At 35.6% G+C, this 17,850-nt stretch overlaps 1 protein-coding gene across 6 annotated transcripts in view; it reads left to right on the top strand.

Moving 5' to 3' along the window:
- Positions 1–17,850, top strand: part of CSMD3 (CUB and Sushi multiple domains 3) — a 1,247,213-nt gene that overhangs the window by 625,949 nt on the left and 603,414 nt on the right. For all 6 annotated transcript variants that reach the window (XM_053896606.1, XM_019467839.2, XM_019467838.2 and 3 more), the window contains one exon: positions 3,946–4,067. In XM_053896606.1, the coding sequence (XP_053752581.1) occupies positions 3,946–4,067 (122 nt within the window). The remainder of the gene's footprint in view (positions 1–3,945; positions 4,068–17,850) is intronic.

Raw genomic sequence — 17,850 nt, 5'->3', positions numbered from 1 at the left:
ATACAGTTCTTTTTCTATGTTACTTCCTAAGAATCACCTTCCCTGATCTGTTACCACTTCCATAGCATTTCTTGATCTATTACTCCAATAGCATCTTGTAACTCCAACATATATATTGGTGATTTTTACTTGTAATTTTATGAGTTTTTTTTTTATTTTCATAAAGGACAATTTCCTGGTCTGGAACATATTTATAAAGATTATTCATCATCATGTAGAGGTCACTCATTTGATAATCCACCTAAGAGCTGTGATAAATAACTTGGATATTTCTTCCTGTAGTCAACATCCCTGCATTATGAAAGCCACTGCATCAGGAGTTAACAAACAGGGATGAAAAACTGGCCTTGTCCACAAAAGTTTATAAGTGTGTATATGTTTTAGAAAACAAAGCATGCCAGAGAATTCCCAAATAGTGTCACTCAAAGAAACAGTATGTCCTATCAGAAAGTTGATTCTACTAACTTCAATCATGTGATTGCTATAAATATTTTATTGCTGTGAAGTGCTTAAAATGTTTACAACTATTTCCTATCAGATCGCTAGCACTTAAACACCTTTATAGATGTTTTGTTCAAATAACGTGCTGGGAAGACTAGAGTCCGTACAGAACCCTGAGCGGAGGAATTAGGAATACTTCTCATACAAAGAAGTGGCACATCATCTTGGCTTTGTTTAAATGAAAAGAATTTCTGCAAGGGAATGTAAGAAGGAATCACATTTGAGACTTGGAAAACATTATAGAAATGAGTGGAAAATCATAAAGGGTGTGATATATTCAAAGAAGAACAAGAATTCTTTTCTGGCACAAGTTGAGTATCTACTGTATTAAATGGCAGAAGATTGTACTGGAAAAGAAATCTAGATCCTCATAGAAACAATTTTATATTTTGCATTAGGCAGTTTGTAAGTTATTCTATAGGAAACAGAGATCAAGGTTTTTAATGAAGTCAAGTAAGATAATCAAATCTGTATTTTAGAAAGATAAATATAGTAGCACTAAAGACGATGGAACACAGGAAGAAAAATGAGTATATGAAAGGAGTTAAGTAGCTATTTCTAGCTCAAGAAAGGATGATGATGAAGTACTAGGTATTGGGAAGAAAAGAAAAGGAAAATGGAATGTTTCAGATGAGAAATACATAGGTCTTGAAGGGTGCCTATGTATGGATGGGAGGGAAGTGGATGAAGAAAGGTATAATTAATTAAAAGCTTCTTTAAAACATTTCATAGAATGTCCAGCAGGCAGAGACACGATTACTCTAGAAATAGGAGATGGAAAAATTGGTGACGTAAATTTGAGAGCTATTAGTACATAAGTGACCATTGTAGCCTAGAAATGAATTAGATTAACTACTCAGGGAGACCATTGAACAAAGAAAAAGGCCATTTAATCATTTTATAATTAAGCTACCTAAGGGTCAAATGCAACAAAACAAAACCAAGAACACAAGATATGGAGGGGCATCTGGGTGGCTCAATCACTTAAGCATCCAACTCTGGATTTCAGCTCAGGTCATGATCTCAGGGTTTGTAAGTTCAAGCCCTGCACTGGGGGCCTTGTGCTGACAGTGCAGATCCTGGTTGGTATTCTCTCTCTTTCTCTCTCTCTCTCTCTCTCTCTCTCTCTCCCTCCCTCCCTCCCTCCCTCCCTCCCTCCCTCCCTGCTCATGCTTGTTCTCTTTCTCTTTCTCTCTCAAAATAAATAAATAAACAAATAAATACAAAGTATGGAGCATAATGATTTCAAACAATTAGGTAAGAATCAAGGGAGTTTAGGATTGTATAAGGGAAGGAAGATAATTTCAAACACAGCTTATCAGTTCTTTCCATTCTGCTAAGAAATCGTGTACGTGGAAAAAAATGAAGAAGTACTATTAGATTTAGCAATTAGAAGGTCATTTCTTGCATTGAGAAAGCAGTTTTGATAACGAAATGAGAGAAGGCAACTATAATACTTTCAAAAGTGAATAAGGGAGAAGAAAATGGAATAGTACACATAGAAGATTCATAAGATATTAAAGAGCAATGATCTTACTTATATGTGGAACCTGAAAAAAGACTAAATCATAGAAACAGAGAATAGAATTGTAGTTGCCAAAGTCAGGGCCAAGGGTAGTGGGAAAAATGGGGAGGTGTTGGGTAAAGAATACATTTTCAGTTATAAGATGAATAATTTCTGGGGATATAATATACATTATAGTTATTATACTTAATAATAGTGTGTCATGTACTTGAAAGTTGCTAAGAGATTAGATCTTAAATGTTACCCCCCCCCACACACACACACAAATAGTAATTATGTGAAATGATGGAGGTAACTAACCTTCCTGTAATCATTTTACTGTTTATCAAATTATCACATCATACACCTTAAACTTACACAATGTTGTATATCAATTATATCTCAATAAAGTGGGAGGAAAAGCCAATTATTGAATACTCAGAAATTTTGTGAGGCCTTGATAACCTGTGGTAGCTTAAAATCAGCCAAGATGGGACTATATATACCATGGGAATTGAAAGAGAGACAGAGACAGAGACAGAGAGAGAGAGAGAGAGAGAGAGAATGAGAGGCAAGAAAATGCTGTAGTCAGCATAGAAGACTTACAGGAAATTAGGTAGTAAGTGGAGAAAAGGAAAAATTGGTAACTGATGTTGAAGGAAGAAAAAGGAAAAGTAACCATTTAATCCTCAATGGTTTAACCACAAGATATAAATTTCAAGTTATCTGGAAGAGATTTATGCTAAAATATAAGCTAAAGTGAAAAAATAGTAAAGAAAACTTTATTTAACATACTAGAGAGACCCTTGGTGATAGGAAAGTAAGACTTGGAGTTGAAAGAACCTGAGCTGTAATCCTGACTCTGCTATTTATTAGCTGAGTGATCTTGGGGAAGTCAAGCAAATTTTGGGACCTCTAAACGGATCTCTAAGGTGGCAGTGAATATGGGCACCTGGGCGGCTCAGCCAGTTGAGCGTCTGATTTCTTGAATTCAGCTCAGGTCATGATCTCATGGTCATGGGATCGAACTCCGTGTTGGGCTCCACACTGGGCTCTCTCTCTCTCTCTCTCTCTCTGCCCCTCTCCCCCCCTCAAAATTAATAAATAAACATTAAAAAAATAAAGTGGTGATGATAATAACTATGTAAAGTCTTAAGTGCACTGAAAATATGTGTACCTCAAAAAAAAGAAAATATATGTACATCATTTAAAAATACACTGAACTATTATTGATGAGTTGGAGAAGGAGGACACATGCAGGATTTTAATGGAATGGGGCAAAGAGATGCAAATCAAAACCAATGCCAACAAGAAACATGGTGACCAAGACGGAAGAGAAGGCACAGATGTAGTGCAGCCACTCACTCTTCTTAAGTAGAAGAAAGAAGGGTTGGAAAACTGAAGAAGTATTACAACATTTAACTTTTGTGGGAATTTATTAAAATTACCTCAGTGCAGCTCCTTTTGTAGCCTGAATGGTCTAATTCACAGTTATAAGAACAGCAAAGGTAGTTTTAATATTGATTTCTCAGTTAGTCTCAAGTCCTAGGATACTTAATAAATAGGATTGAAAACACTATCTGGATGGCTTAATCAATCCATGGCTTTCTTTCTTTCTTTTTGTAGATTTTTATTAACATGATATTGCATAAATACACCTCTCCCTAATTAAGCTAACCTATTTACAGTCAGAGGATAATTTATAATGCCTCACACTTTTATTCATAGTTAGTTTTCAGTGAATGTTGAAAATATTGAGCTTGTGAACTTTCGAGTATAAAAAATAGTCTCACTTTGATAAGTGACAGAACGCCCTAATATGTATTTCAATGTGGCTGTAATTGTGCAATTTTGAATTTAAAGTCTGTTTGCAAAGCACTGTATTGCTAAGACTTTGCATGAGGCATAGGCTCACTTTTAAAATGCAATTTCTTTTTTAGTGAAGACATGTGGCTCTAATCTTCAAGGACCAAGTGGAACCTTTACGTCTCCCAACTTTCCATTCCAGTATGACAGCAATGCACAATGCGTCTGGGTCATCACAGCAGTGAATACAAATAAGGTAAGGTAGAACCATCTGTGGCAGGAAGCAGAATCATAAAGACACAGAATCATAAAGACAAAAGCAAAGAGATCATGAAGAAGTGCAGGAAAGAAAATTCGTATCTAGAGTATGATTTCTGCCAATACTTTCTACTTCTCCCTTATCCAAATGTAAACTTATATGAGAATTTGGAAAAAATCAATCTTTAAATAACACATCTCTCCTCCTGGTGACTAACGTAAGTGACAACACATTAAAATTGTAGATGAATGTTTTCTGAGACTTTTTTTTGAAGTTGTAAGTATGTATTTTTTTAAAGAAGCCATGAATAATGGCTTTTTGCTTCCTATCTTTTCTGCTTGACGTATCATTCAGATATATCGTGTTTTGGCACAAAGCTGCCTTTTCTTTCAATGTTTCTCTTAGTACTATACATCTCACAGCTACTCCTTATTATAAAAAGTAGCTTTTATTGTGGTCTCCACTCAGAGAAGATTCACATTATGGGTATTTCAAAAGGTTAGATTGTCTTTCTGTTTGACTATAAATGAGTAATACATCTAAACATGCATGTGCCACAATACTTCAAATAAGAATATTATGCTGAACGAATGTAAGAGGAGATGAAAAAAACAGCTAGTTTTCCTGTCTTCTCTCTATCCTCCTTCTCCTTGGAAGAATACAGAGAGTACCTAACTAGACAGAATCAGAATTCCTCTCAGATTGTTTGGTATCTTTTCTGGGTTAGTGAAGGAAAGTTTGGTAGTAGAGCCAATAAAACTGGTTCGGATGGTAGTTCAAATACTGACTTACAATTTGCTGATACCTTTGATCAAGTTATTTAACCTCCCTATAATTCTGTCTCTTTATCTATAAAAATGGGGATATTAGGAGAATGCATTTCACAGTGCTGTAAGAAATAAGTGAGGTAATGACTACAGAGTGCTTAATATAGTAAGGACTTAAAACACATTAACTCATTGTTATTAGATAAAGTGTATACTGCCTGCCAGAATGTTTTATGTTCATGAATCGTTATCCTAAGGGCAGCAGCATGGTTTTAAAAATCAATTCAGTGGTCAGTTACACTTGCCTCATAGGCAAGCCCCGATTTATGAATCAGAACTAGATCAGAAGGCTTCTGCCCCAAACTAACTGTGTAAACTTGGGAAACTCACTAAATCTAACCTTTCCTCTATATAAAGAAACTATTTTGCTCACCGAACCTGTGCCGTCAGTTCAATTGAACAAATATTTTATTTGTCAGATATCTTCTCTGTATGAATTATGGGTTGTTGAAATATTTTAAAAAATCATGTAGTACTTGAAAAATAAACTTGCATTTATTGAAGGCTTAGCAACATGCCAGATACTATTCACAGCACTTTTTATGAATTGTTTAATCCTCTTAAGACTCCCCTGTGAAGTAGATACTTTTATTGTCTGCGTTTAACATGGAGGCTGAATAACTTATCTAAGATCACATAGCTGGCAAAGGTCAGAACTGTGTACTTCTTAAGATATGTGTTATTACAAGGATGTACCTCACACTAAGGTGCTGTAAGTGTCTTACACCAAGATAAGCGTGAAGTAAATTCATTATAAAGTATGGAACAAACACATTATATTAATCTTGCATTGAGATAGAAATCTTGTTGTGTCATGATAATTACCTGTAATTGTCATCAAAATGTGGTAATTATCTCCTGTTCAATGAGATGTCTGCTTTGCTAAGCTTAATTCATTCTCATTTACTGAGATACCTGAAGTTTCACAGAGGTCATCACATTTCCCCTTGTTTATCTTACCCAATCTACCAAACTTTTATCTCTTCTTTTTCTTCTAAAAAAATCCAATTTATTTTCTAAGGAGGACATAATTACTTTCATTTCTTTGCTATTTTTATCAAGTACCTGACTGAGGACATTATTTTTTGATCTGTTGGTTTACCTCTATTTTAAGATATCCTTATAGAAATTGGTTTTCAAGCATTTTTCACCATGACCCGCAGTTAGAATTTTTTTTTTTACACTGTGGCCCAATTCACTCATGTACACACAATGCCACAAAATAGTATTTTCCCTTAATATGTGAATTCACTTCTCTATTTTTTATTCTAATCTATATTGACCTATTTGTTTTTAAAATATGGGTCATGCCTCAATAAATTTATTTCATGATACACTAACAGGTTATAACACAGTTTGAAAAATCCTGTTTCGCTTCTATAGATTCTCACATCAGATCTTTCAGGAAGGCGGTCACTGGCATAGAACATGGGCATACAGCTTTCCTAGTTGGTATAAATCTCAATTAACCAAGATGCTTAATACCTCAATATCTATAATTTTCTTCAAATATCATTGTACCTGTTTTTCTTTATGTTTGATAGTTTTAAAAGCAATCATGGTGTTCTAATTGTCCAAACCACAAATATGATTGGTGGAAAAATCTCTTGAGATTTGAAGCTGGATTAAACTGAATGGAACTGATTTCAAATCCATACTGTCCCTCTTAGTAGTTACACATTTGTAGACAGGCATGATCTTTGATTCCTCTGAACTAGTTTTTCTTTTTCCTCTATTAGAAATAATAATATTATATCATAAAATTATTATACTGATTAGATAAGGAAACATGAAATGGCTCGTTCAAAATAGGATCATTTTAAATGACATCTATTTTGCCAAATGTTGCTGTCTCATCAGGAAACGTGTTTGTCTTTAGTTATTTGTTACATTTAATTGACGTGTTGATGCAGAAAAAAAATGTCACTATATACCATTTTCTTCCACATTTGATTATGCGATGATTAATTTATAGGTGACTAAACATTATAGTCATTTTTTATTTCTCAGTACAAACATTGCCATTAAGCTTACTAAACATAAAATATAATGACTGAGCATTGCAATGTTAAAGTAATATATGTTTTTAAGGTTACTTTATACCCCTTCCACAAGCTTCTGTAAGGGAATATTTCCTTTAATCTTAGAATTTCAATGATGAACATAATTGAGGGCTTCTTCACCACAACAGCAAATCAGAATATTAGAAGAAATACTTTAAACTAGCCTGGTTATTAAAACAAACAAACAAACAAACAAACAAACAAACAAACAAAAAAAAACAAAACTAGCCTGGTTATTGAATTGATTTTTCTTCTTGCAATACAATATGCATTTAACATTAGCTCCATGTGTGAAGTAAATACTTCTCTGTCTTGAGCTTTTCCTTAACTTGTATGAGGAGGATCTTCCTTGATTTCAGTTGTCTCGTGCATTTGTCTTCAGTCTTTTGTATGTGTGTGCTGGAATACACGAACAATTTCCAGGGTGTGTGTATGGGCGGGCGGGGGGGGACGGGGGGGGGCAGAGCTGAACACCGTTTTCAAGTATTCCACTTTTTAACAGAGTCCAGCTTAAGTACCTACTTCTATCTGTTTGTTCTCTTTTATCACTTTCCTTTTCGTGATTGTCTTTCACGGTTTCAAAAGAAAGTCACATATTATTTTTCCAGCTGAAATGAGTGTAAATAAAATTCTAGCGATCCAGAGTAGAAAATTCTATGTGCATATAGTTCCTGAGGGGAGAGTCTTTGAGATCAAAGCAAAAAATAGATTCACTAAGAAATATTTGAAGAAGACAATACCTTATTTCATCTACAAAACAAACTTACAGAAAGTCCCCTCTTTTTATCTCTTGATGTACGTTCACGTGTATGTTTGTGTATATGCATATGTATTATCTATCCACCCACCTATCTTTTAATCTATCTGTATCTCTGTATATCCTAGAATTAGAATTTACAATACATAGAATTATAGAGTAACCTGAATTGAAACACAAAGTCTGGTTTATTGAACACATAGAATTCCTAATTTGTCTGATTGATATTACAGTCTTTGCAATTATAATATACAGTGGACATTTTCTAGAAATTAAATGGACTAATGTTAACAAGATTTTAAGGAAACTTAAATCATGATCTCACGGTTGGTGAGTTTGACCCTCGCATTCAGTTCTGTGATGACAGCTTAGAGCCTGGAGCCTGCTTCAGATTCTGTGTCTCCCTCTCTCTCTGCCCCTCCCCTGCTTGTACTCTGTCTCTCTCTCTCTCTCTCTCTCTCTCAAAAATAAACATTTAAAAAAACGTTTTAACTGTAGGATAAAGTAGTTGTCTAAACTCTTTGATCTATGTCTTGAAAAATTTTTGGAGGCTGTCTACAAGAACACTGTCCAATAGAAATATGTGAGGGGCGCCTGGGTGGCTCAGTCAGTTAAGTGTCCAACTTTAGCTCAGGTCATGATCTCACGGCTCCAGAGTTCAAGCCCTGTGTCTGGCTCTGTGCTGACAGCTCAGAGCCTGGAGGCTGCTTTGGATTCTGTGTCTCCCTCTCTGTCTCAGCCCCTACCCCACCCCCTCTCTGTCTTTGTCTCTCTCTCAAAAATGAATACACATTAAAAAAAGAAAGAAATATGTGAGCCACATATATAATGTTAAATTTTCTAGTAGCTACAGTTTTAAAAGATGAAATTAATTTTAATGTCATATTTTATTTAACCTCAATATTATAATTTCATGTAATCAGAACACAATTATTAATGCAGTAATTTACCATCATTTTATTTCATTTTAAATCTTTGAAATCTGGAATGTGCTTAATACTTAAAGGATATCTCAGTTCAAATGAGTCACATTTCTAGTACGCAATAGCCACATGTTGCCGGTGGCTACCATATTATTCAGGGAAAATACTGAACGTCACCATGGAGAGTTTGATTCTGTTTTAGGGAATATGAGGAGATAGTGGTTAGTGGTTGGTCTTCAGGAAAATAAACATCCCATTGCAAGGCAATTGCCTCATGTGAAGTTTTGTAGGGGCTTCAAGGAAAAGCAAGAAGGATGCCTCCATTGGCAAGCTGGGATTTTAGCTGTTCCTTACTTCTATGAACTACCCCATATCTTTATCTAGTTACGTTATTATTATTATCTTTTTACTTAAGTCAGCCAAAATAGGTTTCTATTAATTGTCACTAAGGAACCCTGAGGCAGGAAGCTAGTGATACAGTCATAATTTTTATTGTCTCTTGACAGTAAAGAATCTGTTGCAATATTTATCTCCCCAGTTTACTCTCTAATACATATCCTGCAAATTGATTATATTCTTATTTCTTCTATCTTCATCAATATTGGGATACAAAGGTTCTAGCTCTTGAAAACACAAGGTAATGTTGGGTACTTCTACTCTAATTTCTTGGATGTCTAATGACCTTTTGAGAAGTGGGTTTTCAAATGTAAACATAAATTAATAGTAAAGTCAAAATAGCTTTTTTTAATTAAATAGTTCTTCAGTATAAGGTACAGTTTTTTTTTCATTAATTAGATCTTCAGTATAATGTGCAGAACCAAGATAAAAATGTGTGGAATAGAATTCTTTATGGCTTTTTGGCCAGTTCATATTCTCACTTTAAAGCGACGTGTTTTTATCCACATTGGATGGCTATTTGTGAGAATAATACTGACGTCTCCAGGATGTCAACAAATCTCACAACTGACAAAATAAAATCCACTGGGAGGCCACTAATAACAAGATTAAATTGACTGAGCATAGAAGAATATAATTCAGAGAAAATAAAAACAGGCATGTGAGGTCGACTTCAGTCTAAATTTTAACTCTCACTAGTTTAGCAGAAGTCTAAATTATCAGAAGATATAAAATTGGTCATCAAAAGGATGTGAATTGACTGTGACTTTAAAAAAATATGGGATAACACTAGCCAAAAACACATTTTTTTTTGGTATTCCAGGACTATGAATACTTAATTTGTTTCTAAATTTGGCTCACAATTGTACCTCATGACTCAAAGAATACGGCTGACTATAACCTATGTATGGCAATGGCATGATTTTAAGTGTATATATTTAAGAACTCATGCTGGATATTCCTCACCTATTTAGAAATAACTTCCTTATTATTCTATGCAGAGGGATACTGGGCAGAGTTTTGATCTAAGAGTCAGAAACCCTGAATTCTTGTTCAAGTAATTTTGCATCTCCGAATCTCAGTTTCCTCATCTTCAATGCAGGAATAATTATCCTTGCCTGGCCATGTCATAGGAGTGTTGGAGGAACACCCAAGTCAGCAAACAATACGACACTTTGTACATTGGACATTATCTTCTAAATTTAATGTATTATGTAAATATTTATGCTACCCCTTATTCCAAAGACAATTTTAGGTGGATGACATCATCAAATAGATCATAATACATATGTTGAGATATGTTAAATAATTAAGGAGCTTTAAGCATAAGAATAGTACATAGCTCACAGTGGGTGCCCCGTTAACATTTATTGTATAAATAAAAGAACTAATGGGGCACTTGGGTGGCTCAGTTGGTTAAGCATCTGACTCTTGATTTCTGCTGAGGTCATGATCTCAGGGTTTGTGAGTTGGAGCCCCATGTGAGGCTCTGTGCTGACAGTATGGAGCCTGCTTGGAATTCTCTGTCTCCCCCTCTCTCTCTCTCTCGTCTCACGTCTGCATGCATGTGCTCTTTCTCAAAAATAAGTAAACATTAAAAAAAAAAAGAACTAATGGACAAGAATAAGCAATGCATATGGAATATTTGAGAAATTATTAGGCATTTGTATCAAGCATAGTCTAAAGTTAGTGCACAACGAATGGCAAATATTTTGGTGGCAGTTAAACTGCTTTATAAATAAATGTTAACTCTATAATATTTTTAGTAATATTTATACATGCATATTATTTTCTCAAGTGCTAACATAAAGCATACTTATTGGACTTTTCATATAGTTCTGATAAAATTTTACTGTAACATTTTATATTATTTTGACACAGGTTTCTGTTGAAGTGACATGATAGATGGGACACCTGTCTCAAACTTAGATGCAGGTCAAGAAGGACAACCTCTTCTAATAGGAAATCTTATCCCTTTCTAGGCAGGTCATTTCATTCTACTGTTTATTTTAAGAATAAGTCGTCAGGGTCTATTTTATGATGTGGTAATATAATTAAATTGTGAAATATTTTATTCATATACCCAGTACAACATTTAAGTCCATGTTTTTTGTTTAGATCCATTAAAGACCCATTCAGTGCTCCTCCCCATAAACTCTTCAGGCATCAGAATACACCCTGACTTCCACCCGAAACACTAACATCAAAAGCCTTTCCATATTGTCACTGTTCCATCACTGCAGCTAGCCTCTTGCCACTTCGTTTAGCCTGCCCACTTACAGGCACTAGCTCTTTGTGCCAAAGAGTCAGAGCTTTGGGACCTGTGCCAAGCTTCAGTGCCAGGTCTGAGACCTCAGCCAGATATAGAAAGTGTCACTTTCCTGCAGACTGCAGCTGTCTTTTCTGCAAAAAACAGAGTCAAGACAAGGATTTATATGCAAGTGATATTTTAAGAAAGTGCACCAAGGAAACTATTAAGAGAGTGGGGAGAGCAGGACAGGAAAAAAGTTAAACAAGGGTGAAATTTCAGGCAAAAGCCAAGCTGTAGCTTGATCCTATGCCTGTGTAAATTATACATCAGACTTTGTTCCAACTCAGTACAAGGTAGCTGGACTATCTTTCTTCTCCACCCATAACTGTAGGCTAAGGGTTACCCAGGCCCTTCAGGGCTCATGAGTGGGCATAACAGTTCCCATAGACTGAAGGAAGCCTCCAGAAGACATATCTCTAGACATTTAGAGGCAAATGAATGTGGTGATAGAAAACAGATTACAGAAAGGACCAGAAACATTTGCAGGTAATCTGGATGGAGCACTGACAGTATCTGCTAGAGTTGAGGAGGAGCTAATGGGAGCCAGCCTCAGGTAACAGTTCAGAACAAATCAAAGCCAAGTGGGTGGTCCTACCAAGTCATGATTCAGAAAGAACCCAGGAGTAAAGTACAGATCTTGGCATAAAGCAATAGGTTGGAAACCAGGGAAAACAGCTAGAAGATTCCTCAAGCCTAGACAAGTGTCTGTTTACCATTTGTAGGGTATCCTAACCTTGGAAGTAAGGGAGCTGTCAAAGGCATTGACCTTTATTTTCCCTCCTCACGACTGAGTCATACCTGTACAGCACTTGCCAATGAAATGTGTTGTGTCAAATGGTTTATTTAGTTGAAATTTTTATTTGAAATGAATTAGTGCAAGCACAATGAATAGTTGTCTATAAATAAATATCATTAAGTAAAAAACAAAAATAAATATTCTGAAATGTAAAATGAGTTATCCTTGGATAGAGGACCTCAGTTAATTTTTTCCTCTTTAATTTTATGCTAACAAAAATTCTGTTAAATTTCAATCATATGTTATATTTTATAATAAAGATGAGTAATAAAGATTAGTAAAGTGCAAAAGAAAGAATAGTAGTTAACTAATTGACATTATTGACTACTTCCTGCTTCTTGAAACTCTCTTCCCTTGACTTCTTTATGCTCTGATTTCCTTAATTTTTTCCTTCTCAATCTTTTCCTGGTATTCATCCTTTCTGCCATTTCCTTAAAATTCAGTTTCCTCTATGTCCTGAATTTAAATATTTTTTCATTCTGTATTCTTCTCTTCCTTCACAAGTCTAAATAAAATGTCCAGTAGATTCAATATAGCTCATTAGTGTGCCTCAAAGTTGATTAACTCTCTCTCATCCAAGTTTTCATTATTTCTCCTATGAATTATCAACCAACTTCCCAACTGTAGAATCTTTCTCTCATTTTGATGCCTATCAACAAATCCGCTGTGAATTTGTATTCCAAAATGAAATGTTATCTCCTTTCTTGGTAAAATATTTAAATAGATCTGTACAGCTTCATGGATGAATCCATCAACAACTTGAACTTCTCTTATAGCTCAAGGCCCATGACCCAACACTTTACACCAGTGCGTTACCAGAACCCTCTAGTTTGGGGGACATACTGCTCTCTATACTTCCCTGCTCTGCACCTCTCTTAACTCCTGACCCAGTTTATTCCTGGCCATTCTTTAGGCCTCAACTCATGTTTCACTGTTCATGGAATCCTTTCCTGTCCTCCCACCTAGATTGACTTAGGATCCTACTCTGCATACTGGTTCACCAGTTGTCATATTATATTGTAATTATCTGTTTGCTCATCTGTTTTCCTTAGTGTCACACTTAGTAACAAAAACCACTTTTGAATCATTGCATCCTTAACTCTTAATATAATAGCTGTTTTGTAAAAGTTATTGAAATGAATATTTTTTGAAAGAACTGATGAAATATTTCTAGGTAAAAATCTCACTGGTTTATTTATATTTGTTAGCTCTTCCTAGGAATTTCTCTGATTCTTCAGAAAAAAAAAAGGAGGCAAATTATGCAAAATACAAAATAGTTTTATTTAGATTATTTTTTCACTCCTCTTCCCACTGCTAATGGTTGGGCATCCCTAACACTTTAACCTCAATATTATAATGGTTTTTGAGTGATATGCTTAATCAGAACTGTGCTACATGATAATTAAGCTTAAATATTAAATGATTCACATAAATGGTGACAATTTGTATACTAAATGCAGCCAAATAAAGTCTTTTGGGGGTTGGCATAGAAGAAAATAGGAGACTGGACAAAGAAATCCTTAATTAAAAATACCAGGATATACAGACTTAATAAGGATTAGGTTTGGCTTTCAAAGACAGAAACCCCCCCAACAAGAGAGACTTGAGCAAGATAGGTATGTGGTCTATAACTTCTGATGGCTCTACTCCAGGAATTCCTCAGGGACTTAGGCTAATTACTACTCTACCATTCCAGGGTATGGCCATTGCCCTCAAGTTCCAGTATTGTGTCTCAGGCTTCAACATGGTGTCTCACACATTTCAGGAAGCAAGTGATAAAAAGGACGGCAAAGGACAATTGCAAGCTGTTTCTTAAGAAAACTTTCTAGAATCTGTGCTACACACACACACACACACACCTTTTTACCATAGTTGAGTAACATGATCATACTCAGCTGCAAAAACGATAGAAAATATGGTCTTTATTTAGGGTAACTTGGTACCAGCTAGAAACGCTACCGCCATGGAAGATGGGTAATAGGATGTTTGGGAAAGGTATGACATTCTCTGTTACAAAACTGGTATGTTAGGCCCTATTCTAAGCTCTGTTTATGTATCATCTCATTTAATCCTCCCACTAACTGTATGAAGTAGTTGGTCTAGACATAGTATGTCTATTTTATATGTGTAAAAACAGGTTTAGAGAACTTAAGTGACTTGTCTAATTTGAAGGGTGAGTGAGTGGCCACACTAAGCAGTACTTACAAGAGTTATGATGGTTGGGTGATATGATGGTCATGACTATTGCTGCTGTAGCAAATTACCATAAACTTTGTGGCTTAGAACAACGCATATTTGTTGCCTTACAGTTCTGTGGGTCAAAAGTTCAGTACAGGTCTCACTGCAATAAAATTAAAATGTCAGCAAGCTATGTTTCTTTCTGGACGCTCTAGGGAAAAATGTTTCTTATTTATTTGTGTTGTTGGAAGAATTAAATTCCTGTTGATTGTAGGGTCAAGTGCCCAGTTTTTTGTTTGTTTGTTTGTTTGTTTGTTTGCTTGCTTGTTTGGTTTGTTTGGTTTTGGGTTTTTTTGTTTGTTGTTTTTTTGTTTGTTTGTTTTGTTTTGTTTTGTTTTTGGCTCTCAGTTGAGAGACGGTCCCAGCTGCCTTCTTCCATCTTCAAATTCAGCAAAGGTGGTCTAGTCCTTCTGATATCACATTTCTCTGTCATACTCTTCTGCCTTCTTCCTCTATTTTTAAGGACTTGTGTGATTAGATTGGGCCCACCTGGGTAATCTAGGATAAATTTTCTATCTCAGAAGCCTTAACCTTAATCACATCTGCAAGTTCCTTTTTAACATGTGAAGTAATTGATTCACAAATTTCCTGGATTAAGTCATGGATCCCATTGGGCGGTCAATATTCTGTCTACCACAGGTGAAATGAGGAAGCGCAAAGAAATTGGGGAGCATAGGGCTTTTAAAGGATGGTGTCTTCATCCAGCAAAATAGAGCTACTCTAATTAATATTCAAGATGTAGGAAAGTGATAAAGGCAAACTTTGAAATCTTTGAATTATGTCCTACTCTTTTTCTTCCCAGAGAGATCCCTTTATCTATAGACAGATTTAAATATCTTTCAATTGTTTTAAAATTCTATGCCATTCCTATTTCACACCTTTCACTCTCTTTCCCTAGCAGGTGATTATACTAGGATTATAGGAAATAGGGAATAGAAACATTGATGTGCATTCAGTTGTTAGTGTACAAAATTGTGGTGTGTATCCAGCTACTGTGGCAATTTTGAGACATAGTATTTCATTCAAGCAAAGAATTCCTTTCCTCCTTCTGAAACTCTTCTAACCATCACGGTCTTTAATGGTGAAAAACACAGGCAGAAAAGGAGAAGGCAGTAAAATAGAAAATAAGTAAAGAAGAATCTTTTGTGTAGGAGAGACATTAAAACGTCTCTAAACTAAACCACATACTTATAGCATCTATTCACTAAAGGGTCAGCCCTTTAAATATCATTCATCTCAAGGAAGAGTTATGGAATGAGCAGTGTTCTTCCATAATAATGAGAAAGAGAGGGATGGTTATGAGTGAGCATGGTAACATCTCTACAACAACAAATATTTAACAAGTATTTGCTGTTGAATAGCTGGTGTAAATATCTATCTGATCAGCAAATATTGTTGGCAATTTTACATTATAAAAACCACCTATGATATAATGAATTATTAAAACAATATTTCCTTATTTAAGTAAAGTAGTCTTTATTTATAGTTTACTGTAAGCAAGACGCTGTACTGGCTATAAAAACACTTAACCTGAGTCTGCTCATAGCTTCTGAGTGAATCTTAATAACTTTCTAAAGAGGCAATAATATGGCACAGTCTTTAAGACCATATCCCTTTTTAATCGCATAAGTTATAACTGTTTAAAATTTGTTTTTCTTGTTACAACCATCATTTTCCTGATGTATTTTTTGTAAATGAAGGCATGAAGAAGTATAAAGAAACAGAACATAAAATCTCTCTTCTTGGGTAGGCTATATATTTATTCTATGAAGCATTATATTTCTCTTATTCTTAAAATTAATATTTTAATAACTCATTTCTTTGTCACATGCCTTCTAGTTAATTCCATAATTATATGACCAATATTCTAGATTGCATTTTTACCAAAGTTAGGTGCAGCTTCATTTTAACATCTTGAAAACTGAAGCAACACAGTTTGTTTGTTTATGAGAGGTTGGTATTTCCACTAACAATCATTGACTTTCAGCATTTTACTTTCCTGAATAGTAAAATAAAAATTATACTGCCTTTCTCATAGGGCCCTTGGAAGGATTATGTGAGATAAGGCATGCCATACACCTAGAACAGAGTCTGGAATAGAGTATATGTTTATAAAATGTTAATAATAACATTCCTACTATTACCACTGCCACCAGTAGTCACACCATCGCCACCCCACCCCACCGTATCCCCAGTGTGCTGAGCACAATGTCTCCACCACCAGTGTTTGAGCTGAGCTTCCTGCTGTGCAGATAACACACGCTCTCACACATTTCAGAACTTGGAATATCCTTGCGGAGACTCCCTGCTGATATTAGTCATCAGAAGCCATCAGCAGATGTTTCTAAGAATTCAGAATAGAAGTCTGCCAAGAGAGACTGAAAAAGGAACTGGAGAGAGCTGCAAGCTTTCGCTGTCTCCCCCTGGAGATATTTTACCGCAGAGTAGAAGGTCATCTTAATGACAACCTCAGAGTTTCAAGAATCACAGTTACCATTCTGGGACACCACTTCCTGCCCCAGCTGCCCCGCACCTCAACCAACAGCAGCTGCAGCCGGGTAGTGAGGACAGAGAAGGAGTGCAGTGTTTTTCCTGTGTATCCTGTACTGGTTCTTCTTGGCATTATAGGTTGTTTAGCTTCTGGAAATGTTTAACGAAGGTGAAGGAGAGTCACTTGGATGATCTGATTATCCTCACACAACCAGTCACATTGGATACACATATCATTGAAGTGTAGGATTCTGTGTAATCCCTTTGCTCTGCATTACATATCTTGCTTGAATTTCAGCCCCATCCTGACCTACCAGTATAACCGCTCACATTGGGCAAAGATAGGAGAAAGAAAGCAAAAATTGCAGGTATAGGTAGGATGAGGTGGCTGTCTTTTTTTTTTTTTTTCTTTTTCCTGGGAGGACTTCTTCCATATCCCCTTATAAACTCTCAGTCTGAGTTGATCTCTACCATATATCTACCATATAAGATGTCATGTATCTTAGAGTAGACAGATAAGCACCAATACTGTAAGTGCTAAACTTGTCCTAGGGAAGTCTACACTTTTATTGATTAGAAAGCTGGTCTACAAGAGATTAAAAAACAAAACAAAGCTAAACAAAACAAAACAAAACTAACGCGCTGCCTTTAGGAAGCTTCCAGCTAGGGATTTAGACAGAAAATAAAAAAGTAAACACAGAAATTAACAGTCACAATTTGAAAGAAACATTCTAAGTGGAATGAAAGGGATTCTGCTTAGAAGTATCAGTAGTGAAGGCCTTTTGGAGCAGGTGAGATTTAAGCCAATCTTGAAGGAAGACAAGTGATTAGCAATGCAAAGAGGAAAGTGTCTGGGGCAGAGTTAAAACTGCTCCCAGGGGTGCCTGGGTGGCTCAGTTGGGCCTTTGCTGTCAGCATGGAGCCTATTTTGGATCCTGTGTTCCTCTCTCTTTCTGCCTGTCTCCTGTGCCTGCACTCA

The sequence above is a fragment of the Panthera pardus genome, unplaced genomic scaffold (assembly GCF_024362965.1).
Source record: "Panthera pardus isolate Hobbes unplaced genomic scaffold, ASM2436296v1 HiC_scaffold_7, whole genome shotgun sequence".
Lineage (NCBI taxonomy): Eukaryota > Metazoa > Chordata > Mammalia > Carnivora > Felidae > Panthera > Panthera pardus.
This window is presented reverse-complemented; position numbering and strand designations above follow the sequence as displayed.